The sequence below is a fragment of the Rhizophagus irregularis genome, chromosome 24 (genome assembly GCF_026210795.1).
Source record: "Rhizophagus irregularis chromosome 24, complete sequence".
Classification (NCBI taxonomy): Eukaryota; Fungi; Glomeromycota; class Glomeromycetes; order Glomerales; family Glomeraceae; genus Rhizophagus; species Rhizophagus irregularis.
This window is the reverse complement of record NC_089452.1, coordinates 3,008,042-3,033,738: the sequence shown is the minus strand read 5'-3', so window position 1 is coordinate 3,033,738 and position 25,697 is coordinate 3,008,042. Positions and strand designations below refer to the sequence as shown.

Below are 25,697 nucleotides of genomic sequence, written 5' to 3'. Positions count from 1 at the left end.
AAAATTTTTCAATGTTGCTATTTTGCAGAACTTTGCAAATCTGGTTTATTTTAAATTTTCTGTTGAAAAATTGCAGCATTTTGCTGATTTTATAAATAAAAATATTTAATTATTTGCAAAATTGCAAAATTTGCAGAATTTTACAGAAATGTGCAAAAAATGACAAAAAAAAGTGGAGATCTGCTAATTTCACAAATCTCTGCAGTTTTGCACCCTAAAAACTTTTCTGATGGTAAAGAAAAAAAATAAAAAAAACTTACTTTAAAGGCCATTTTATCCAAAATCAAGAAACTAGCATTTCTGCAATAAAAAAAAGAAAAAATATTTTGTTAGAAACATTTTTAACTAGTTGTTTCTTTAAAAATAAAAAATAAAAAAAGATTTTGAAGAATACCTTCGAAATCTCATCTGTGAATCATTTAGGAAGCCGCTGACCTAAAAAAAGAAAGGAAAATGAAATGTTAATAATGTTAAAAAAAATGAAAAAAATATTTTGAAACGTTAAAAAATGTTTTATTAAAAAAATAAAAAATAAAAAAAATTAGAATATTAGCCAACTTTTGATTAAAAAAAATGAAAAAATATTTACGAAACGTTAAAAAATGTTTTGTTAAAAAAAGAAATGTAAATCAGAATAGCCAACGTTTTGATTAAAAAAAATGAAAAAAAATTATTTATGAAACATTAAAAAATGTTTCGTTAAAAAAAGAACTATAAATCAGAATGTTAGCTAACATTCCGATTAAAAAAAAATAAAAGAAAATTATATTTTAAAATATTAAAAATTTTTCATTCAAAAAAGAAATATAAATCAGAATGTTAGTCAACGTTCCAATTAAAAAAATGAAAAAAAATTATTTACAAAATATTAAAAAATGTTTCATTAAAAAAAAATATAAATCAAAACGTTACCTAATTTCCTGTATACTATAGTGTAACTTGAAATAACTTATATAGACTCACATAATATAAATAATGACTGACTTGCTGATTATGAAATGTTCAAACTTTGCCTAATTTACCTGAGGTCTTTCTAAGCATTTCTCATCTGCTAATAGCTCTAAAGTCACATAAGTGATTGCTTTGATCCTGAAAAAAATACTACAATAAAAATTCAGATTATATTTAAATAAAATATTTTCCCTAATAAAAGACTTTATACTTAAAATATACTTATAATTTTATTAAAATATACTTAAAATAAGTATCAATTTTAATTTATGATAATTTTTTTTTAAATAAAAAATTACCAATAAATATTTTAAAAAATTATATTCCTATTTAATTTGAACATACTCAGATTTTTCTAAAAATTTGGACATTAAACAAAAAATTAAGTTAGGTCTCAACATATTATTTTTACAGTTTGATATACTTATAATATATCTAAAATATGGCTAAAATACTCTTGAAATGTACTTTTAATGTACTTGTTTTTTCCAAGTACTTAAATTATACTTAAAATATACTTAAATTAAAATTTAAGTACAATATAAATGTATTTTTACAATTTAAATATATTTTAAGTATAATTTAAGTATTTGGAAAAACAAGTACATTAAAAGTACATTTTGAGAGTATTTTAGCCATATTTTAGCCATATTATAAGTATATCGTAAATTAAAATTGATACTTATTTTTAAGTATATTTTAAATATAAATACTTTTCATAGGGTTTATCTATTTTATTTGAAATATCAACTATATATAAATATATGTTTATTATAATTTTTAACATATTATATTAAATTTAGTACTTTAATTAAATTTTTATATTTTATTTTTAAAAAAGAATTTTCTTTTTTACTGTAAATTTTTATATAATATGTATAGAAGTAGATACAAAATTTAAAAATTTTTGGCCTCTTTGTCCGAAGTTTTGTAAGTTATAACAGCTAGAGATCTAAAAAGCTAAAATCACAATGGTTACTAATGTTATTAAATTATCACATGATATTGATAATTCTGGCCAAAAAAAGCGTTGTTCACTAGTAAAGAAGTAATCAATTCTACTGCGCTATCATAGGTTTTTTTTATAAAAATGAAATTCTCCGAGATTAATTTAAAAAGTGGATCAGATCGTTTAGAGGGAGAAGACGATAAAAATTTCCAAGATTTGCTTAAAGCTTGTCGTAGTGGTGATTTAGAACGAGTTGAAAGGTTATTAAAGCTTACTAGTTACATCCTCTTCATTTAACTGCAAGTTTCATTGCTAAATTGGTTCTTTATTTAATCAATTGTCATATTAAGCTTGGTTAGAAATTTTGCAACGCCAATTAATAGAACCGATTTTTGGCAGTGTTCTCCCCTATTTCTCGCTTGTCTATGGTAAATATATGTAATATTATAGTTAGCTGATTTCTACCTGTTACAGGACAAAGTAATAACCTTTAAATTTTATTTTTAGTGGACATTATGATAGTAAGTTAGTTATACTTTACATTCCACTTTGTTGCGAATTAAACTCACATTTTCTGGAATATTAGTTGTGAAATTCTTACTTGAAAATGGAGCACGATGTGAACGAAATACTTTTGAAGGGGAACGGTAAGTCTACTACTAATATATCTAAAAAACTTCTCTTTAATTTACCGAATTATTTATTTTTAGTTGCATATATGGAGCATTGACATTAAAAATACGACAACTTTTATCAAGTTATAAGTATACTAAAGCAGTTGACGAAATTTTGCCTTATCGTAAATTCTTTTCCCAACTGTTAGAACGACCTTTTGAAACTTTTAGTGATGTTACTTTCAAATTTTTTGTCTCAACCGATTTAGCCAAACCTGTAGAAATTCCGGCTCATAGATTTGTTCTATACGCTCGATCATCATTCTTTGCAAGTAATTTTCAGACGATTTGGCGTTCATATAAAATAATTGAAATTCGGGAGATACAAATTCATCCAATATGTTTTCGTGAAATGTTGAGATATCTTTATACTGGGGAAGTTGTTTCGATATCAGATGATTTAATGAATAACATGATACAATTATGTAATTATGTCCGTCTAGATAATTTAGTTAAACGATATGAAGACGTAAAAAATGTTAAAAATGTTCAGGAACGGAATAAAATGGAACTTCAACAGATTCAGCAGGATTTTACTAATTTCCTTAAAAATGTTTTACTAGGAGGAAAACAATATTTTTACGATTATTCAGACAAGAAAGGTTATAGCATACAAAGTGGAATAAATGGAGTCGGATGTAACAATACAGAACCAAAATTCATAGGACCTCAACAATTTGCTCAACATGATGTTTGTATTAGAGTGGAAGATGAAATTCTCCCCTGTCATAAAGCAGTTTTCACTGGACGCAGTGAATATTTCAATGCCATGTTTAATGGGCCATTTGCTAAATCAATAATGAAACAACCTATAGTTACAGTTTCTGATCTTTCTCCTGGAATATTTGCTTTAATTCTAGAGTTTATATATACAGACAAGTGTGATATACCGGATTCAGCGGCATATGAAGTATTAATAAAGGCTGATATGTTTTTACTTGATAAACTGAAATCCCTTGCATCTATTGTATTAACATCTTCATCCGAACCACTTGAAGATATTTACGTACTTATGCGTACGGCTATTGACTTGAATATTGAGAGATTAGAACGCTGGTGTTCTCGTTGGTTTGCTGAACATTTAAGTGAAGTTTTAGAAGATCAAAGATTTTTGGATTTAATTGATGAATCTGCTCATTCTATTCAAAAAAGACAAGAAACTGATACTATCCCTTTTGTCGATGATTTAAGATATTGGTTATCTAAAAAAAATAGTGTATTGGAAGAAGATATTGATAAAAAAAGTGGTAAAGTACGAGAAGATGAGGACATTACCGCTTGGGAAACAGAATACAATTCAAGTTTGGAAAAAATCGATCAAATTTTATTAAAATTAAATTTAGACGCTTAATTATTTATTTCAACATGTTTTGCAATCACACTCGTCTATCAACATCACTTTGAAAAATGAACTCAATTAACTTATAATGTACGAATAAATCACTTCCAAAATTTCAAGGAATACGACTTTTAAATAATGTATATCGGTCAATATTATCCAACGTTACTTCTGGTTTTTTTAGATTGTCATTTGAATTTTCAAGGACTTGACTTTTAGTTTCTCTTTCTTCCTTTTCTGCAAGAACATGTTCTTCAAATTTTTTAGCTTGCGCTCTCTCTTCTGCTTCACGCGTTTCCATACTAGCATATCTTCTATGAGCAAATCCAAGTAAATTTATTCCAACTAGTAATTTTAATAATATCAACATAACATACGCTAAAATCCCGCATAAAATCCATACAATAGGAGGTTGTGTAGCAACATTAACAATTGGCATATTTTTTGGATCATCTTCCATATCTTGTATCAAATCATAAATCATTGAAACAGTTTGTAAAGTCATACTAATCGTAAAACATGTCAATGGGAATGCAGCAAATCCGATCCGACGAGAAACCATTGGTGACTGATCAACAATTTTTTGTGGTCTAAAATTGTTATTCATTCCATCAGAATTTCTCGTTGGATTCCCAATTACTAGATCCTTTGATAGTACGTCGATGTATCTATCATAGATACTTGTTCGAATATGATTAAATTTTGTAATAAATGCATGTTTTAACCAATCAACCAACAATTCAGACAACAATACAAATAATACTGGAGTCATTAATGTCTCAACAGTAGTCATTGCCGGAAATAATGGAATGAATGATGCGGGTAATATGGAAAATGGTGAAGGTGGAGATCCCGACAATTCAATCAAGTTACGAACAGTTATCACTGATAAAAAAATGGCCAATTGGAACCGTTCAACTATATCAGCACAACTTAGTTGAAATAAATTTTCTTTTTCGAACCTTTTAAACACAGATCCTTTAATTTCGATGAATTGATTTGATAATAATAAAGTCAATAAAGCATTTGAGTAAGAGTTGATTGCTACGTTAAGAGTAATGGATTGATAAAATAAAACTATTGAATGTGTAAGGATATAAATTAATGCCAAAATGAAAAATTTAATTGTTCTCCAATTTGGATTATTATTATTATTGTCAGAATCATCCTTTCTTTTCCCAAGTGTTGATTTAGAAAATAGAGAATCAAGAATATCTCCACCAAAAGAACAACAAAGTCGATCGAAAATTTCAAGAACGTTAAAGATAACGTATAATTTAATAACAGATTGTCCCCGGATTATATGATATATTCGTGATGCATCTACACTTTGAAGTGCTGTACAAACCAAAATTATAAGTAAGCCTTTAAGTAAATCACATTTCTGTGATAAATTTAATATACTATATCTCCGTTGATTGCTATTTTCGTTATTAAAAAATAACACAATGTTCGTGATTAATGAATAAAAAGAAAATATTACACGTAAAGGGAGAATGGTGAGTGTATATAAAAAAGAATCTAAACAAATGAAAAATCCGAAAATCATGAGTTTTTCAATTGAACATGGAATACCAAGAAAATTGGTCACCCTTTCTCTTTTAAGTTCTTGTAAAGTATCAAATTCAGATGCTGTTAATTCATCTTTGAAATAATCCCATAGAGTAAAAAATGGAACCGGAGATGTATTTTGTGCATTATTAAATTCTTTTTGTTTAGTGGATTCATTTTGTGAAGCTGAAAACTCCGGCTTAGTAACTGTCATATTATTATTTCAAATGAAATTTTTTTTTTTATTTATTTATCAGTCTGTTATCAGTCGGAATATCAATATGACCGACTGACAGTTGATTGGACAGTGAATACTCGATAAATTGATCACGTGAATGAACTGAAACAAATTTAAAGTGGGACGCATAACCACCAAATTTCGATTTTGATTCTTTTTCATTCCTTCTCTTCTTTTTTTTTTAGAAAAGATTTTTTCAAGAAAATGGGATCAGCTCTTTCTTGTTTAAAACAGTCACAATCACCACCGATACCATCAGTTGTTTTTGAACGTTATTTTTCTTTTAATAGAAATACTGTTACAAGTTTACCACCAGAATGTTTACGAGAAATTTTTGAATATCTTGAAACAAAAGGTTCACTTTATTCATGTCTTTTAGTCAACAGAAGTTGGTGTAAGGTGGCCACCCCCATTTTATGGAAAAGCCCTTTCAAACTCTCAAATGGTTTGTCGACTGAATCTACTAAAATAATACAAGTTTATCTCACGTGTCTTAATAGGAAGTCAAAACAATATCTATGCAATAATGGAGTGATATTACCAAGTAACATAATAGAGGGAATTTCTTCACCAATATTTGATTATCCATCTTTCTTGAGGGAATTGAAATTTTCGGATATTTATAACGGAGTCTCTGATTGGTTTTCTAATGTTATCGGAAATCTTGGAGATGAACAACAGACAACTTTCTTGAAGATTCTTATTACGGAACAATTATTTAAACTATTTATGAATCAATGCTCAACTTTCGATATAATTTCATTGTCAGACATACCCTACGAAACTCCTACGCCTTTGTTACCGTTTTTAACCGGATCCGTTAATTGTTTTTCTCGTTTAAAAAGCTTTCATTGTGTTAGCAAACACAATAACAAGAGTGAAATTTTTAGAGCAATTTCTCAAGTATCAGAATTTATTGAAACGTTAGAAGTTGGAGGTGTTGATCATGATATGGAAGTCAAAGCTTTAGGAGTTCTAATAAGAGCTCAAAAAAAATTAAAAAAATTTAAATACACTTGGGATTACCAAACAAAGTATCAAGTTGTATTATCGGAAACCCTATGTGCACTTAAATCTCAATCAAAATTTTTAACAACGATTCAATTCGAATATTGCAATTTTCATCATTGTAATTCTATGGAAGCATTAGCAGATTTTGAAAATCTAGAATATATACAATTTATTCATTGTATATATATTGGAGATAAAATGAATTCTTTTACCAATGCAAAATTTCCACGTTTAAAATATGTCGGATTTTATACCAATTACATAGAATCTCCTCGGTATTGGGTATGTCCTGATGATGTAGCCGCATTAATTGAAAATTGTCATAATAGTTTAGAACAAGTTTTATTGCCAAGAACTGGAAATTGCACTATATCCTCTCATAAATTAGTAAAAGCTCTTAGATTATGTAGGAATATTAAGGATTTAAAAATACAAATGGGTGAAGGTGACATTGAAGAATTTTTGGAATTTTTAAAGAATAATGAAAGATTGGAAAAAGCAACTTTAATTTGTTACGGTGATTCGAATATTGAATATTTCTTTACAAAAACAAATCAATTATGGCCAAATACTTTGTCATCATTAAACCTGAAAGGACAATGGATTATTTCTCCTGAATATTTAAAGACACTGTTAAAAGAATGTAAATCTTCAATAAAACAACTGGATTTACATTCTTCTCATATAACCGATGATCATGTTGGTGCTGTAATTGAATACGTTAAAGAAATGAGATCTGCTAAAAAAACAACTTTACATAGCTGTTTAATATCCGGTGAGCGAATGTCTGAAGAAGGAAGACGGAAAGCGAGAGAATTTGTAAACTTAACAAAAATTTTTTTATAATAGATAACATTATCCAGGTATAATTTTAAAATTGTTATTTTTTTGGGAGGTATACCATTAACAATTACACAAACATTTTAATTATGGTTTCTAAAAATTTCCCTATTGAATAGAGTTAATATGTAAAATATTAATTGTATGTAGCATTAAATAATAAAAATAGTACGGTATATATATTTTATAATGATAAATAAAGACATTGATGTTTCAAAAGATTTTATGTCATCACTAAGATGGCAGGAAGACAAAATATTTGCCAACAAATCGGATCTCTGTTCCTTTCACACAAATAAAAATTCAACTATTACTATCTACATGTCTTTGACAATAAATGCAGAATATTAAACACAATTAACTGATCGATGATCACTTTGTGCCACCAGTGACTTATGCCGTGATGGGTCTGGTAATATATATTCACGTGAGATTGTAATATCATAAAAACTAAGCTAAACACTGATAATTTACTCATGCCTCAGCATGCTGTCGGTAAATAATCAGAGACGTCCTTCAGTTGGCACTAATGTGACTTCTAGTATGGGCGTAAGAAGGCCTTCAGACGGAAATGTTCAACCTATAATAAATAATATGAACGACTCAACGTCTAATAATGGTCAAAAAAAAAATCCTACTTCTCCTATTTTAACCGGAAAACCTTCAAATGGTCATTTCCCTATTACTGAACCACGTTCACGTTCATCTTCGGTGTCTAGTATGCATTCTTCTGGTAGTTATTTGCTACAAGATATGCCTGGAGTTTACAGTCAGTTAGGACTTTTGCCAACTTCCTCTTTACAGCGACAAAATATTTTCCCTGCTGAAATTGACACAGATCTAATAACAAATGAGGCTACTTCCTCAGGACGACATCATTCTCCACCTTCCCCCGTGAGCGCAAATGCTGACGGGTCTAATGTTAGCAGTCCAACTAGTGCAGCTGCCTCATTAACTCGCAGAGACCACATAACCGGCCATACTCATGATCGAAGTAGATCCGCTTCCTTTGATGGAGAAATTGAACCTTCCGCATGGACATTGGATAGAGTTCTAGAATGGCTTGATGATAACTCTTTTAGTGAATATAAAACAATGTTTATTGGTATTAAAATTTTTTATTTTTCCAAATTATTCAAATTATTAAATAAATATATATATATAGAGACGTTTTATTTATTAATGGATTTCATTATATTTAGAGAATAATTTGTGTGGAGAACAATTTTTTGCTCTTGGTAAATTTAAAACAATTAAGAATATCGTAGAAAGTGGTGATTCTAATCGTTATAGATTAATAAATGCAATTAGAAAGATTGGTGATGTAAGGCCAAAGCGACAATCATTTTCTAATAAGGTTTAAAATAATTATTATAGTATTCATAATTCTTTTTTATGATCTTATCATTATTCTAATCCTGATGACAAAACTTTATTTAGGGTAATCAACCTGATGTACAAAGTCCGCATTCAGGAGGCCAATTATCATTATCCAATTCTATTAATGAACAAAATTCTCCGACAACTCCAACTATTCAGTCAGTGCCTTCACCAACAGAACAAATATCGAAACAAAAATCTTTAAAATTATCAACAAGTTTTCCTGATTTACGTAGCGTTAAAGGCCCTATAACAAGTCCAGTTATAGGTCCAAGACATTCTTCAATTGGCTGGCAAACTAAGAGTAATAATTCATCAAATTCTACAATAATTTCTTCAATAAAAGAAACAGATTCTTCTAATGAAAATACTGCTGCTCTTCCCATGAATAATAATGATAAATGGGCAAAATCATCAGTTCATAATAATCCTTCTGTAATACAGAAACAAACATCAGAAGATATTACAAGCCCTCTTTCTCCTAATTCTAATAGAAAAACTAAAGGAGGTCCTAATTCATCTCTTAAAATAGTAAGAAGTTCATAGTCTAAAGTTTAATGTGATGATTTTAATTAAATTTACTTCCTTGGCTGATATATTTTTTCTTATTATATGCTTAATAGCACGGGGAGACTACAAAAAATATTCAAGTGACTTTTGATAATAAAACTTTCCGTGTGATCGACCTTGGTGGGCGAGAAGATCCTTCTACAATTAAGGAAACAATATTTTCTCAATTGGAAATCCCTCAAATTGAGAGAGAACATTGTTCATTTCATTTGACTGAGATTGGACAAAAAGAAATTGGTGTGTTACTTTACATATGTTTTTGTTGTATTTTAAACTAAAAAAAAAAATTAAAAAATTTTTTTTAGGCCCCACGATAGATGATGAAACATTGATTCAAAAATGTAAGAAAGCCGATGTTCGTGGGTCATTAAAACTGTTAATTATGCGAAAACAATTGTCAGATCCTTATTATGGACAAATTCATAATCAAGGTAAAATAATTTCTGGAGGAGACCAGTCAAATAAATCAAAAATATTGAGACGTACGACCCCTCCAGAAATGTCACCACCACATGTTTCACCGGAGTCAAATCATTCATTACCATTCAATAATAACAATGATGAAAGAAAGTATTATAATATTACTGGCGGATCTAATCCTATAATTCTAGAACGTTGGAAAGCTGAAGGTCTTAGTCATTTAACAGAAGAATCACAGGATTTTAGTAAATTTAGAGAACCTAAGGATGTAGCTTATCAAATATCACATGCGTATTCATCAGATCATAAAACACATTATCGAACGCCTCCCAATTCAAATCACCGTCGTCATGATAGGGAAAATCTTAACTACTCAAATTCATCATCACCACAACACCGTGTAGGTGATGTTGATTATTCTCTTAATAACGCTCCTTTAAAATCTAGGTCACAGCTACCTCCTTCATCAAAACATCCAGTTGTTTTACAACCTGCGAACGGTATGATGAATACGAGACGTCCTCCAAGTCGAGAAAGTATTATAAGAAATCCAGATAATAATAACCGAAGTCCGCCTCCACCACCAATACCACCAAAACCTAATATTGTAACACAGAAATCCTTAATGTCAATACACGGAATGTACATGAATCATAACAGCATATCACAACCTCATTTACCCCTCCCTCAAAATCTTTCAACTAATAATCAAGAATCAGAACATTATCAGCGTCCTATACATGCGATGGTATCCGAGCCTGATCTTCCCTTAAGGGAACCTCAATTATTTTCACAACCGGGAAAAGAGTTTAATCGACATATAGTTCAAGGGTCTACTAAGGCTCTGTTTCCAGATGATGATGATGAACCCCCATTATGGCCAAAAATTACATTATCATCTCAATCAAAAAAGGAAGAAGAATCATTTTGGGCTGAAGAACCTAAACCTTCTACCCAAAACGCAATTTCTTCTTTTAATGATGAGGATTCTCTTTGGGCTGAAACAGCAGAATCATTTAAAGATAAAAATACTTCAAATGAAGGATCTTCTTGGAAAGAATCCTCAAAACCTTCACAAACCGATAATTTGTCACATATTAATGATGAGCTTCCTCCTCGTACTTCTAGTTTAATAAATTCTATTGATCCATTAAGAAAATCTCTTGATAAGACTAGTATTGAAGATGATGAAAATGTGCCTATACCACCTAAGTCTTTAAGTTATACGTCAGAGGATAGTGAAGGTGATGAAGATTTTTGGGCCCAAGAGCCAATTTCAAGTGAATCGAATTCTGAAGAGAAGAATAAAGAAGTAGCAGCAGCAGCAGAAGATCCTCGACCTCAAAACCAAAAATCACCACCAAATAGTGGACAATCAACAAATTCTCTCATTATGCGTAATGATGAAACTACAGATTTAACTAAAAGTTTTAGCTCAGATAATCGAAATAATAATCTTCCTGATAATATTAATGATAATGATAATAAAGAGCGTGATGTAGAAAGTATGAAATCTAATGATGTCATAAATGAAACAGGAAATAGTAATTCAATATCTCCGTCTGAAGGAATCCAATCAAATAATAAAAGTGCATCCCCAACACAAAAACCAAAAAACGGTTTAGCACGTACAGTATCACTGCGTAGAGGTGTTACCGAATCATGGGTAGTCCGTCCTACGGCTGAAGATTTGTTTGAACAATTAGAACAATATTTTCCGGGTCATGATCTTGATAAACCTATTGTAGATTCTGTCCAACAACCAAATATAAACGAGGAATCACCAAGCGCGCCTACAGTAAAAACTGGAGGGAAAATTCAAAGAGGAAAATCTATCCGCGCTGCTGCTCGTGAAGCACATGAACGCGAACAACGTGAAAAGAAAGAAAGAAAAGAAAGAACCAAAAAGCTAGCAGTTGGAGTTGTTAGTGCAATTGAAGCTTTTAGTGATGCAATCAGAGTGCCACAAAAGCTAACTAGAAAACCTACTACTAAATTATGGGATAAAAAAATTGTTCTTGTTCCTTCACATAAAAAACCCTGTCCTCCAGAAGTTCCTCCTGGAGAATGTGTTTCCACAGAAAGAGAACGTTCGTATCTTTATATAATAATTTTTATCGAGTTTTGTTGATATATTTTAACTATTAATTTATTCATTATTTATTTATTTTTAAAAAAAAGCCGTAATATCATGGGCAAAAGGTGAACTAATTGGTAAAGGAACTTTTGGGAAAGTGTTCCTTGCTATGAATGTGAATTCATCCGAAATAATGGCAGTTAAACAAATTGAATTGCCAAAGACAAAATCGGACCGGTTGAACGAAAGACAACAAAATTTGGTATATAATTTATAAAAAGCTATTGCTACATCAATTTATAATACTCTTATTTAATTTTTTTATAATAAATAAAGGTCAAATCTTTCACTGATGAAATGGAAATTCTGAAAGATCTAGATCATGAACATATTGTCCAATATATTGGTTAGTCGTATATCATTGTGTTTATTTTTATTTTGTATGCATAACAAGTATTTAACTTTATGATTTAATTCATAGGGTTTGAAAAAACTGACGAAGCCATTAATATCTTTCTTGAATATGTTAATGGCGGATCTATTGGTACCTGTCTGAGGATTTATGGCGCATTTAAAGAACCTGTTGTAAGGTCATTCACACGGCAGATTTTATTAGGATTGCAATACTTACATAATAGAGGAATATTACACAGAGTAAATGTCATTTTTATCTTATTGGTTTATAATATATGAATTTAGTATATTTAATTCTCCTTTATTTATTAGGATATTAAAGCAGATAATATACTTGTTGATGAAGAAGGATATTGCAAGATTTCTGATTTTGGAATATCAAAAAAGAGTGGTATGTATTTTTATTTTTTTTTTAAAAAAAAAAAGTATAAGTATTAGTTTAAATTTTTTTTTATAAAAAAAATATACATGAGTATCCTATTTATTAACTTTAAAAAAAATATAGGAGTTTCCTATTTATAAATTTACTTATTTACTTTTAACTTTTTAATTAGAGCATCTTGCTTATGATCATAGTTCAAATATGTCATTGCAAGGTACTATCTTTTGGATGGCACCAGAAGTATTTAATTCTACTAAAGGATATAGTGCTAAAGTTGATATATGGTGAAGTTTTTGTATTATTTAATATTATTACATATAAAATGAAATTATATAATGTTTTTAATATTCTTGTATTTGTAGGAGTCTTGGTTGTGTTGTACTTGAAATGTTTGCTGGTGAAAGACCTTGGAATAATTTAACAGATCTTGCTGCTATGTTTAAAGTTAGTATATTATTAAAAATATTAAATTTATTGATTTTTTTTCCAATTTAATATTGTAATTAATATAATTTATAGCTTGGAAGTGAGAAAAAAGCACCACCAATAAGAGAAGACATTATAATGTCATCTGATGCTAGAAACTTTTTAGATCAATGCTTTATAATGTAAGTTTAAAATTTATGTTAATAATAATTTATTTATTAATAATATTTAATCATTTATATTTATTAAAGAGAACCAAATAATCGGCCAACCGCAGAACAACTTTTACAGCATCCTTTTGCACAAGAAAATCCTAATTTTCATTTTAAAGTAAATTATTATATTTACACTTTTTTCCATTTTTACTTATTTAAATATTAATTAAATTTATAATTTATAGGAATATATTTCAATACCTGGACGTACTTAAATATTTAAATTATATAAAATAAAAAAAAATAATATATATATAATTGTAAAAAAAAAATAATAATTATGATATATTTATTATTATTATTTTTCATAAAAAATATAGTTTGTTAAATAAGATTTTTTTTATTTTTTATTTTTAACAAATTTAGTTTTATGAAAAAAATAATAATTACTATTTTATTTAATTATTTACTTTTAAACAAAAAAATTTTACATCAAATTTTTTTTTGTAGACTTTTTTTTATTATATTTGTTTAGTTAAATTTATTTATATGTATATATTTGAATTTTTTTTTTTACAAATACCATTTTTTTATGATTTAATAACTATTTTATTAATGAATTTTTTGTAATAGGATTTATAATAAAAATATTTTTTTAAAAATAAATAAAGATAAATGTATTTTGTATGATAAAATTCCATTTATCAGTAAGGGCAAATTATGTGATTTTAAAAAAAATTGTTTTTTATAAATAAATCTTTTTACCATATATATAACCAATATATATACTAAATGCATTTTTGCCTGCTTTGTAAGTTTACTTAGAGCACAGAGTAGGGTTTTAAATCCTGTTTTTACTTTTTTCATTTTCATTATTCATTTTTAGATATGATTGGGCGATTGGCAAAGTTTTGTTTATTCATATGTAAAATCAAAAACAATATTCAAAATCCACTTTTTTTCCTAAAATATGCTTATTTTATGATTTTAAAATTTATATTAATCTTATAAAAAATTAATCTAATTAAAATTATACTGTTGCTCTTGCTTTAGACAACTTCTATAAAAGAAAATTTTATATTATATTATTATGATTTTTTTTCTTTTTAGTTAATTAACTAATAGATTTCATATAAAAATTAAAATTTTCTATAGTAATATTTATTAGTAATAGGCAGGATCCTTGTATAATACTCAAATTCAGATGTTATGATAATATGTAGTGTATGGATACTTATATATGTAGATAGTGTTAATTTTTTGATAAAAAGTTACTGTGCAGATGGTGTATAATTAATTGAGTTTTACTGTATGATAAATTAATATGACTATACTACTATAATAAGTACTGTAATACATATGCGTCCAATCATATAAGGATATTTCAAAATTTTTTGTATGTATGTTACACATCCTTTTTAAAAAAGATGTGTGCAAAATTCTGATTATATGCGCTGCACACATGCTGCATAGTAAAAAATAAACACTGTATGTAAGGTATGCAAAATTTTACACGTATTCTATACAAATCTACATTATTTATTACTAAATAAGAAAAGACCTAAACCATTCTATTTTGTATTATGTATGATTACGTGATTCTTTTATATGTGATGTTTAACAGGATCCCAGATAATTATAGTTGAAGTCATATCCAATTATATTTAAACTTTATACATAATTTATCTTATAATTTTATTAAATTAATATTATAAAATAATATAGAAAAAAATGGTTCTTTTAAAGAAAAATTGCGTAATAAGGCAAAATTTGGCAAAAAAATATACACTTTTTCACTTTCAGTATACATAGAAATATTCAAAAAAAAATAAAAAACTATATTATTAAATATTACTTTTTAAATTACAAAATTATAAATAGTAGGAAGGCAACTATTTTATTAAAATTTTACATTTATATCTCAGTTTTAAAATAAATTCAAGATGGCAATAATAAATTTTTAAAAATTCTTAATATAGGGGATATGACTTTGATTATAATTGTTTAGGGTCCTTATTTAACTATATCCTGCATACATAGCCAACTATACATTACATGTTTACTATGCTCTTCTATATTTTATATATAATATATGTATTTTTACCTGTTCTACAATATACATGCCACCCAAATTATTTTGGACTGCCGTAATTATAAGTAAAATTCCAAATTATTTTGGCACTTTACATAGTAAATTATATATAAACCGAATGAATTATGGCATCCCAAAATAATTTGGGCAGCATGTATATTCTACAAGTTTATTTAAAATATCAAAAATAGGTTTGAATATCATTTTTCAATTATATAACTTTTAAAAAATTTTTTTTTCTAAATAAAACTTTTTATCACATATATAACCTTCCAAATTATTTATAATAAATGTATTTTTGTTTGCTTTGCAAATTTACCTAAACTATACATGCTGCCCAAATTATTTTGGGATGCCATAATTATAATTTGGGATGCCATAATTCATTCGGTTTATATATAATTTACTATGTAAAGTGCCAAAATAATTTGGGATGCCATAATTGAATTTGGGATTTTACTTATAATTACGGCAGTTCAAAATAATTTGGGTGGCATGTATAACCTAGACTATCAAATAAGGTTTTTTAGATATAATCAATAAAATTTGTTTATTTATTAAGTAAAGTTAAAATACTATTTAAAATCCACTTTTACTCTTTAAGTAAACTTAAAGAGTAGGCTAAAATATACTTATTTTATAACTTTTAAACTTATATAAATCTTAGTTCAAAAATTCCTCTTATTTGGCAAAATTTTTTTTGGGATTTTTTTTATTAAATTATATAATTTAATTCTAGTTAGAATTAAATAATTAGTATAAAAAATATTTTTTTTTGGAATAATAATGAAATTTAAGTTTGAAAATTTCAAAGTTTACACGGGGTGTTTGAACACGGGTCATGTGAAATATAATGACACCAATGTCACACCCTTTACTTTTTCTATGTAATATAATGTATTTTTGACTGCTCTGCAAATTTACTTAAGGCATCAATGGGGGTTTTGAATGCCGTTTTTGACTTATATATGAAAACTGTCTTTGCCGATCATTTCCTAAATTTTTTAAGAGTGATCGGCAAAATCAATTATTCATAGGTAAAGTCAAAACTGACATTCAAAAGCACCTTTGATGCCTTAGGTAAACTTGTAGAGCAGGCAAAAATCCATTTATCTACTAATTTTGAAGTTTATGCTATTAGCCAAAATGGCAATAATCACATGACCCGGGTTCAAACACCCCGTGTACAAATAGAAATTGCCTTTAAGTTTTATATATATAAAAGTGGATTTTTATATAAATATATAAAATCTTTATTAAGTAAATTCCAAATAAAATTTTTCAACTTTATTAAAAGGGCATTGCTAAATCTCATTGCAGATGATTTTCACATCTTCAAAATGTAACAAATATTAATGGCGAAATTTCATGCTATTTTTGATTCTACTTAAATTCTACTCTAATTCCAGTAAGTTGACAATCATCCAGTATCCAGCTGTAATATTTAGCAATACTTTTATTAAAAACCTATCTGATTATAGTTTAAGGTTAAAAAAAAAATCCATTTAATTTGCTTATTTTTTTTTTATTATTTTTACTAGTAAAAATGTGATGTATACATATAATAAATTATACAAGCTATTCACTTAGACTGCTCCAAGCCAATTTTTTGTTTAACATAATATAGAGGGTCCCAATCTGGACAAAAAATAATACATAAAATAAAATACATGGCCAGAATTACCATTAATTTTGGCCAAAATTTTGACCAAAAGAGTGAGCAAAAATTTTGGATGATAATTCCGGCTAAGAACTTAAGATTTGTCTAATTCCGGCCTAAATTACATGTATTTTTTTTACATAAAAAATCCAAAACAGGAGGGGGGGGTATGTTAAACGAAAAATTGAATTGGTGCGGGCTTATTGGAAAAATATAATCTTTGATTGCCAGGTCCATTTAGATAAGATTTCTTCAAATTAAAATAATTTTTTATGTAACTGATAATATAAGATAAAATCATTTCATTTAAAAATATATAAGGTAAATTCTATGCATTTTTAATTAAAAAAATTATGAATTTAGTTAGTTTACAATAAATATTAACTAGTGATTAAAATTTGATGATTTTATATCATTTGAATCATCTCATAAATCTTTTTAATAACATGATAAATCGTTATAAATGCATTAATTTTCTTTTCTACCTTTTATATTAATAGCAACCCTTAAGGCTGACATTGTGATCAACACGGCTTCCTAAAAAGAAATGTAATCAACCAATCTATAATCTTTTTGCAAAAAATTTTTAAATTATCCTTACTTCTGTTCTTATCGTTCTACTTCCTTGATTAGGACAAGTATTTACCCACAAATCAAATAATGCATCAGCTTCTTCACCACTACATTTTAAATCTTCATCAACGTCGATTGCCGCTTCTATACCTCCTAGTCCGCCAAAAACGATCAGCAAATGACTAAAGAAATAAATCAAGAGCGTGTTAATCCTTTTTCAAATAATAATAATTCCATGACAATTGTTTTTGAATTATTTTTTACTTAAATTCCGGCAAATCGTCTATTATATCATCAACAACTTTTCCGCGTTCAGATGTTCCTATAGCTACATCATAACCATCCTTTGAAAAGAGTTTAATATTTAATTAACTAATTAAAAATTTTGAATGTTAGCAATTTCTTTGTTCCTTACAGGATAAGAACATTCAGTAAACACTTTTGATATAGAATCTGCTATTCTAATATTATAACCCCAATACAGCCCATGTTGTTTTGGGACTTTTGGTGATATGACTTTAGCTTCTATATATTGATTATCTAAAAGGAAGAATTGTTCAATTAATTGTGTAGAAATAAACTAGATAAGATGCAAAGTAATTATTACCGTTTTTTGATGTTTCATAATTTCCCATATCTAAAGTTACACGTACACCTGGTTTAATTGATTTATCGATTATTACATGCTAAATTTACAAAAAAAAAGCGTCAGTAATTCTAGATAATAACAATGTTTGATTTTAAAAGTATAATTGCCTTAGAGAGTCCAGCATTTACTAAGGATGTTTCACCACCTGATTTTTTGTTGATTATAACTCCTTCACGAAATGGGCTTTTTTCTTCTTTACGAACATGATGAGGACAATCTAATGGATTCAATAACCCTATTATAAAGAAAAAAGTTAATTTACAATTTTTGTAAGAACATTACCATTTACGTACCCGCGTATGTAAGATCTTGGTGTACGGGAAAAAGTTCTTTCCGCAAATATCTAAGAAAAAGATTAATTAGAATTCAAGATATTTTTTACAAAAAAAAAAAATGTTACTAACTGAGGTGTTTCTAAATATTGCAATATTCTAGCCAAAAATACATTTGGATCTGAAGATATTCCTTCTTCTCGTTTATTTTTTGTGTGCGAATCAATTTGAGATTGAGAACTTTTTTGCATTCCTAATTCATTGAATATTACTATTTCATCTACATTAAAGATGGCAAATGATCGGGCCAACTTTTAACAAATAAAAAAAAATAAAAAATTCTTTTTTAGATATTAAATTAACATAATCAACTTCGAGGAGTCAATAACGTTACCTGTCCTGCCAAATAAGTTTTTAATTCAATCGATTGAGCATTATCTATTATAGAACCTGGAAGCGCAATACTAACAGTATATAATTTTTTCGTATTTGACCGAATTTTTTTTTGTTTAGTATGCTTAATATTTTGTGAGTTCTATATTTAGTATTAACAAAAAATGAAACGATAAGTCAAAGATAAATAAAAAAAACAAGTCTGAATTTATTTTATTACCTTTTTCCGTTTGTGTTCAGCCATTTTTTATTCAAAAAGAAATTTTTTTCAAAAAAATTACATTTTTATACACATCTTCCTAGTGTCACCGTCATTTTTCCACCCCGCGTGACTCCATATAATTGGTCATTTTAACATAAAATTCACAGTCACGAGATAATATTTTACCACATCGTGTCACATCCACGGTAATAATGAGGTAGATAAAAATTATAGTGCCTTAAGATATGAAATTTATAATTTAACAAAAAATAGAACTAGGGAATTCGAAGAGTTACTAAATACTAACATAAATGGAAATTAGGACAAAAAAGTCTAATATCCTAATGAAATATGTAATTTTAATTTTTTTTTTTTGTATTGAATTACATAATTACATTATCACATTCATAGACATTTAAAGGAAATAAAGTAGTTATTTATTTGCTCATTTGCCTTTTGACATTTTTAAGGGGTCCTAAAATCCTTAATAAAAAAAAAATGAAATGCATATATATAGTAATTCATCATCTAATCGATCTAAGATAAAAAAAAAAAATGTGATTTTGTTGCATTGTTTACAAATATTACAGATAAATTGATTGATCGCATAAAATTTCAATAATTCCCTAATATAATAAAAATAATTATTTAGAGTTTATTATGTAATCTAAGGATCATTTTTTTTTAGTTTTAAATTACTTAATATGTATAAGATATTTGAATTAAATTTTCACATGTTTGAAAGAAATTATTTATGAAAACCATGTTGAAATTTCATAATGTTTGTTTTAGATCATTTGGATGAATTTTCCATGTGGTTTCTGTTATTTTGATTAACATTTTTTTAAACAAAAAAAAAATTTCATTCTTTATAAATTAACCAAACTTCTAAGGACGTTACTTTATAAACTAGATTTTCAATATGTCATCATTATTGAAATTTAGTGTGTGGACAACTTATATTTTAATAAATTCTTTATTAGCGTTCCTTACTGACTTGGCTCAATGGCCTCCTAAAACTCGGAATTTTTGGTCTGCTTGTATTACAACTACAATTGGAACTATTTTTACTGAGTTCCCTTTGTATGTTATCTTATTTAAAGTTTGGATGTGGTTTGCTATCGCTATTATGGATGTTTGGTTCTCCATTCCAATTGGTACATAAAAGCATATAATAATTATATATATTATTTTTTTTTTAATACCTAACTTTTTAAAAATTCTCCTTTCCTTCCTTCGATCAAAATAGTAAAATCATCGTTAATACAAGTGTTTATGCTCATCTTGGATATATTCACTATGTCAATATTATTATATAATTTTTATAATAATTATAAAACTCGTCAAATTATACTCGATCAAACTCGTGAATTCGAACGGTACGGTCCCGAATTACCTAGTATCACATCGTAAGTAATTTTTTTAGAAATTACTTTTAAAAATGTATCTTTTTAATAATAAGCGTGATCGAACCTTAGATCGAAATTTTGGCTTTGTGTTATGCCGCCACTACACATCCCATTAAACATAAAAGTATTCAGAGATAGTGAGTATAATTTTTTTTTTTTAAAAAAAAGGACTATTTTCATAATTATAAAGAATTAAATTAATCTAACTTTCTTTTAATCCCTTTACGTATGTATATCAAAAGTTACATATGGAACACAAGAAGAATTACGACAAGTTGGTAAAGAAAATGAATTTTACTTAAAATTAGATATTTATATACCAAAATATTCACAAAAAAAAGATCCACTTCCAGTAATGTTATTTATACATGGTGGTAATTGGATGTCAATGGATAAATTAATACCATTTCCTCAACCATGGTATTTATCAAGTAATAATTGGATAGTATGTTCAATTAATTATCGTTTAGCACCAAAAAATCCTTATCCCGCTTGTTTAATAGATTGTAAAAGAGCATTAAGGTGGATTAAAAAAAATATTGTTTCGTATGGAGGAGATCCAAATTTTGTTGCTGTATCGGGTGATTCAGCTGGCGGTCATTTGGCTGCTTTGATGGCTCTTACTGCTAATGATAAACTTTATCAACCAGGATTTGAACAAATTGATACTAAAGTACAAGCTTGTGTTGGTATTAATGGTATTTATGATGTTACAAATAAACATAAAGCTTTTAACCCTGAATGGTTTTCATTGGAAATTTGTGGTAAAAATCCCAGTAATATGAGCGAGGATAGTATTCGGGAAATGTTAGAGAATGCTTCTCCTGAAGTTTTAGTAGAAAGAAAGGGTAATCTTAATGAAGAATTTGTACCTTTTTTGATAATTCAGTAAGTATATTTTTAAATGGATAGGTTGGACAAAGAATTTTTTTTAAAAAAAAAATATTTCTTTTTGTGTAGTGGAGATAATGACCAATTAATAAATATAAAGAGTTGTAGAGAATTTGTAAAAACATTTCGTAATAGTGCACCTAACTCTAAACTTGTTTCAATAGAACTTCCGGTAAGTAAATTTATTTGTAATTTATTATTTCTGGGACCGATAATTGATTGTTTTTTTATTTTCGCGGGTACTGTCTCAATTTAGGGAGCACATCATGGATATCATTTTGTATCATCACCACGTACACATTATTCTATGATTGCTATGTTACGTTTCTTAAACTGGGCTTATCATACTTCTTTAAACAATAACAAATAATAAAATGAAAAGAATTTTTATTTTTGTTAAGAATAATAAAAAGATTCTAACCGGATTAAAAAAAATTATATACAAAAGATTGGTTGATTTCGTTACAATTTCCTTAATAGTATAATGAACATAATTATCTTATTAATATAAAGCACTCTTTTTTAAGGAGTAATAGTAATAGTTATTACTGAAAAACAATAATGCATTATGTTATTATTGTATTATAATTAAAATCATTTAAGCCAATAATACAATAATCTTGTAACATAAAATAAAATTATTTACGATCTTTCTTTTTTTTTTTAGTAATGTTTTAGCATATTTAGTATATCCTATAAATAGCATCAAGTGTCAAATAATGGCCTATTTTTTCTTCTTAGTAATATTTTTACCAGGAAACCAAGGAATCAATCTACTGGTATTTTTTTTATACAATTCATACATCGGATATTTCTTTCTAGAAATAGTTTCAGTTAAATGAGTAGTAATTTGAAATAGTATAGTCAAACTCAAGGTTCCAATCATCGTCCAATTTAATATCCATTGTGATTTAGAAGAAGCGGCAGCGATAGAAAATATGTAATAACTCCACCAAATTCCCATTTCACAAAAGTAATTTGGATGTCTTAAAAAGTAAATAAATTTATATGAAATTTAAACTTATAAAGTTTTTCAACCATTTTGACACTTTTTTAATTAAAACAATTTAAATAACTACCTTGAATAACGGAATAGACCACGAGTAATAAATCCAAAAGAGTAATCCCCTTCAAAAATCGCCGTCCTTTTTAAATTTTCATTGGCTTTGGCGATTAATTTATATTTTTCACTTTGAAATCTCCATTGTTGATTATCGGAAACAATTTCTCCTATAAGGAATCCGATAAACAATATACTAGCAAATAAATCCCATAAATTTAATGAAGAAGTAGGGGCAGAATACCAAACAGCGTAAGACGGGAATGTCATAGCCAATAGTAGAAAACATTGGTATAACGATATAAAAATTATATTTAGAACTTCAAATATAATCCAATGGATACGGTATTTTACAATTGACCATCTACGATCGCAATCGAGAAAAGAGAATGAGCGAAATACCCTTTTTTATAAGTTTAAAGAAAGTCAACTTTGAATATTACCTATAGTCTTCACTTTCCCATTTATAACCACCTTTACGTGCGTAATTATAAGTTAAGCGTGCTCCCCATATTGTAGTAAGCAAGCAAAGTATAACACCACGTGCATTCAAATTACAAGAGTTAAAAATACTTTCATTTGGTAAACTTATTGATGATGATTTCCAACATCCATGAAGAATAAAATGCCACGTGAAAATAACAGGAAGAATACTCCAAAGTCTATCAACCTTATTTAAATAAGGAAGTTTGTCAATTAATATAAAAAAGAATAATTTTATTTTAATCGGAAAAAATAATTATGTACATGAGATAAAATTTAAAATTTTAAAATATTGCCCACCAAACCACCTCGCTCTCATAAATACCTGAGAAAAGTTTCTGGTAATAGTACTTAAGATCCAAACCCACAAAGCAAAAGCAAGACATAAAATAATCGCTGACGTAAGTGGATCAGAGTATACATAAGCGTTTTTTACTGAAAAAATCAAGCTTCCAAAGTTTTTAGTCTTTAGCACTGTAACCCATTCGTCAAAGTTCATAACATTATTGATAAGGTCACTAAGAAGTGGTTTAACATGATAAGTGAAGCTTGGAAAATCTGTCATTGTGAAATAGTAAGGTCGTTTAAAGAAGAAAAAGAAAAAAAAGTAAATGTTCTGACACGAGTTAGACGCGTCTTCCTAACACGTCACTATTTCATATTTAAAATTAATTATATAATGAACCAAATATAGTAAGATCTTGAAAACACGCGCTAACTGTACTACTCTGCATTATGCATGAATGATCACCAATTAGGAGACGTCAAGAAGTTGTATTAATGCTCGTAATTTATACTGTTAAACTGCGCAGAGGACTTGAAGAATTATTCAATAACGATGACACTAGTACATTATTAACATAATTCACTAACACGAATATTGGAATAACATCAAATATAACTTTGATAAGCTGGAAAATAGAAATATATTCCAAACAAACAACAATCTAGGTAGATTAGAAAAATCCTGCACGAGAATTTTATAATAAATAATGACTTCACACTCGGCACAAAAACAATTGGACCGAGAAGAACAACAAGTGGATCAAGAGCGATCCACTGAACAGAAGCAAGAGAAAGTAGATCAGAAACTTACAATTGTACCACCACCAGTTTCAACTTCGGCACCACCTTCACCTTCTACTTCACCACCAATTTCACCGTCTCAACAACCTCAACAACCTCAAATACAAAATCGATTTTCAGGTTATTTAACAGACAACGTATGGTACGAGGTATTTCGTCAATTATACTATGATCTAGGAGAACATCTTCATAGTTGTTTATTAGTAAATACACAATTTTTTCGTAATGCAGTACCATTTTTTTGGAGAGATGTAAAAATTATATATTTTAGTCAACTATATTCTTTTGTTCGTATCCTCTCGACAGATCCTAAAGATCAAACACTACCCTACGCAAGATATATTAGAACAATGTATATAACAGCAAAAACTCCACGTACACCAAATAAAACCCATTCAGCCGAACTAGCAAGTTTATTATATCAATTAGCTAGTATAGATGTCAATTGGAGATTATTATCATTTATATTGGAATTAGATTGGAAAGATTGTGAAGAACCTACTATGTGGACTAATTTTTTTGCTAAAATTGGAAAACATTTGGAACATGTTGCTCTACATGGTTCTTCCCCTTTCCTGAGAGATACTTTATCATTTTCTGCAGGAGAATTTTGTCCTAACCTTAAAGTTCTCACTTTGGTAAGTTATACATCTTTTTCATTAAAAAAAATGAAGTATTTACTTTTTATTAACTTTTGATCTTTTTAGGAATCAAGATATTTTAATGGATACGGAATTGTTAATGTAGCTGAAAAATGTTCCCTTACTGAATTAAGTATTTGGTGTCGTCAAGTAACAAGTTCTGTTGTTCTTGTATGTATCAATTTATGATTGAAGTTTGTTTTTAAAAAAAAGATTATAATCACTGACAATTTTCTTTATTTCTTTAGTCAATTCTTAAAGGAAGAAGTGCTCAAACATTACAAAAATTAACAATAAAAAATTGTGATCTTGATGATAAGCCTTTGTTAAATTCAATAACGACACCAGAAGGATATGACAATGATGATATGCCCAGTACAAGTAATAATGAGAATATAATACAATTCTCATACTTTTCTTCATCGTCGAAAGACAATTCATCAAACATATCAATATTACCAATATTACCAAAATTAAAATCATTTTCTTATATACAATCATATCCATTTAAAACTGGTAATAAATTTACTTCATCGGGTTTATTAAGATTATTGAGTACGTGCCCAAATTTAACGGAATTAACTTTAGTGGTGTCAAATTCTTCAAAAATTGTTAATGATACTTCAATAGAAAAAATTGTTAAAAGATTCCCTCTTGATAGTTTTGAAATCGTTAATCCACATAGTAATCAATTACCCTTTCATCCTTTAGACAATTATGATGTTACTATTGAGGGACTTAAAAGGGCTATTGAACGTAAACCTGATTTAAGATTAAGAGTTGGCGCATTTGATAGTATGGTATCCTAATTCAACTTTTTTAACTTTTTTTTTTTTCAAAAAAAAATTTTAATTTATAACATTTATATTACGGGGTGGGTCAAGGATAAGGTTATTAAATTCAAATTTT

At 27.6% G+C, this 25,697-nt stretch overlaps 8 protein-coding genes across 8 annotated transcripts; 5 read left to right on the top strand and 3 right to left on the bottom strand.

The window, feature by feature from the left end:
* Positions 1 to 2,041: 2,041 nt before the first annotated feature.
* OCT59_016352 (uncharacterized protein) lies at positions 2,042 to 3,925 on the top strand (the record flags this gene model as incomplete). The annotated part of the gene is made up of 5 exons (XM_066132413.1): positions 2,042 to 2,160; positions 2,260 to 2,328; positions 2,408 to 2,421; positions 2,487 to 2,547; positions 2,611 to 3,925. The coding sequence occupies 5 exons, from the start codon at positions 2,042 to 2,044 to the stop codon at positions 3,923 to 3,925; spliced, it is 1,578 nt and encodes a 525-aa protein (XP_066003399.1).
* OCT59_016351 (uncharacterized protein) lies at positions 3,873 to 5,678 on the bottom strand (the record flags this gene model as incomplete). Its single annotated transcript, XM_025308995.2, has 1 exon — positions 3,873 to 5,678. The coding sequence occupies one exon, from the start codon at positions 5,676 to 5,678 to the stop codon at positions 4,029 to 4,031; it is 1,650 nt and encodes a 549-aa protein (XP_025187549.1). The 3' UTR covers positions 3,873 to 4,028.
* Positions 5,679 to 5,906: 228 nt separating this feature from the next.
* Positions 5,907 to 7,559, top strand: OCT59_016350 (uncharacterized protein; the record flags this gene model as incomplete). The annotated part of the gene is made up of 1 exon (XM_025313355.2): positions 5,907 to 7,559. One exon carries the CDS (start codon positions 5,907 to 5,909, stop codon positions 7,557 to 7,559), a length of 1,653 nt encoding a protein of 550 aa, XP_025187550.1.
* A 480-nt stretch (positions 7,560 to 8,039) lies between these two features.
* Positions 8,040 to 13,652, top strand: OCT59_016349 (uncharacterized protein; the record flags this gene model as incomplete). The annotated part of the gene is made up of 14 exons (XM_025313356.2): positions 8,040 to 8,658; positions 8,756 to 8,910; positions 8,994 to 9,464; positions 9,557 to 9,740; positions 9,809 to 12,013; positions 12,105 to 12,262; positions 12,337 to 12,406; positions 12,482 to 12,654; positions 12,727 to 12,805; positions 12,969 to 13,080; positions 13,159 to 13,240; positions 13,316 to 13,404; positions 13,474 to 13,552; positions 13,623 to 13,652. 14 exons carry the CDS (start codon positions 8,040 to 8,042, stop codon positions 13,650 to 13,652), a joined length of 4,506 nt encoding a protein of 1,501 aa, XP_025187552.2.
* Positions 13,653 to 17,445: 3,793 nt separating this feature from the next.
* On the bottom strand, positions 17,446 to 19,269 carry OCT59_016348 (uncharacterized protein). Its single transcript, XM_025313357.2, has 10 exons — positions 19,237 to 19,269; positions 19,018 to 19,158; positions 18,756 to 18,934; positions 18,645 to 18,694; positions 18,459 to 18,586; positions 18,310 to 18,388; positions 18,118 to 18,242; positions 17,967 to 18,046; positions 17,731 to 17,884; positions 17,446 to 17,666 (listed from the first exon to the last, which is right to left on the bottom strand). Exons 1-10 carry the CDS (start codon positions 19,258 to 19,260, stop codon positions 17,598 to 17,600), a joined length of 1,029 nt encoding a protein of 342 aa, XP_025187553.1. The 5' UTR covers positions 19,261 to 19,269; the 3' UTR covers positions 17,446 to 17,597.
* An 853-nt stretch (positions 19,270 to 20,122) lies between these two features.
* On the top strand, positions 20,123 to 21,888 carry OCT59_016347 (uncharacterized protein; the record flags this gene model as incomplete). Its single annotated transcript, XM_025331454.2, has 6 exons — positions 20,123 to 20,375; positions 20,468 to 20,627; positions 20,697 to 20,764; positions 20,870 to 21,515; positions 21,588 to 21,690; positions 21,775 to 21,888. Exons 1-6 carry the CDS (start codon positions 20,141 to 20,143, stop codon positions 21,886 to 21,888), a joined length of 1,326 nt encoding a protein of 441 aa, XP_025187554.1. The 5' UTR covers positions 20,123 to 20,140.
* OCT59_016346 (uncharacterized protein) lies at positions 21,889 to 23,693 on the bottom strand. The gene is made up of 4 exons (XM_025331455.2): positions 23,387 to 23,693; positions 23,022 to 23,248; positions 22,598 to 22,942; positions 21,889 to 22,504 (listed from the first exon to the last, which is right to left on the bottom strand). The coding sequence occupies exons 1-4, from the start codon at positions 23,624 to 23,626 to the stop codon at positions 22,243 to 22,245; spliced, it is 1,074 nt and encodes a 357-aa protein (XP_025187555.1). The 5' UTR covers positions 23,627 to 23,693; the 3' UTR covers positions 21,889 to 22,242.
* Positions 23,694 to 24,053: 360 nt separating this feature from the next.
* Positions 24,054 to 25,597, top strand: OCT59_016345 (uncharacterized protein; the record flags this gene model as incomplete). Its single annotated transcript, XM_025313358.2, has 3 exons — positions 24,054 to 24,785; positions 24,855 to 24,959; positions 25,037 to 25,597. 3 exons carry the CDS (start codon positions 24,054 to 24,056, stop codon positions 25,595 to 25,597), a joined length of 1,398 nt encoding a protein of 465 aa, XP_025187556.2.
* Positions 25,598 to 25,697: the final 100 nt, after the last annotated feature.

Bases quoted from the DNA above. Each gene is read 5' to 3' on its own strand.
- OCT59_016348 (XM_025313357.2), bottom strand. From the start codon at position 19,260: ATGGCTGAACACAAACGGAAAAAG. The intron at 19,159-19,236 runs GTAATAAAATAA...TACTAAATATAG, and splicing joins CTGAACACAAACGGAAAAAG to AACTCACAAAATATTAAGCA. The intron at 18,587-18,644 runs GTACGTAAATGG...TCTTTATAATAG, and splicing joins CCAAGATCTTACATACGCGG to GGTTATTGAATCCATTAGAT.
- OCT59_016346 (XM_025331455.2), bottom strand. From the start codon at position 23,626: ATGACAGATTTTCCAAGCTTCACTTATCATGTTAAACCACTTCTTAGT. The intron at 23,249-23,386 runs GTATTTATGAGA...TATTTAAATAAG, and splicing joins TTACCAGAAACTTTTCTCAG to GTTGATAGACTTTGGAGTAT. The intron at 22,505-22,597 runs GTAGTTATTTAA...TTACTTTTTAAG, and splicing joins GGTCTATTCCGTTATTCAAG to ACATCCAAATTACTTTTGTG.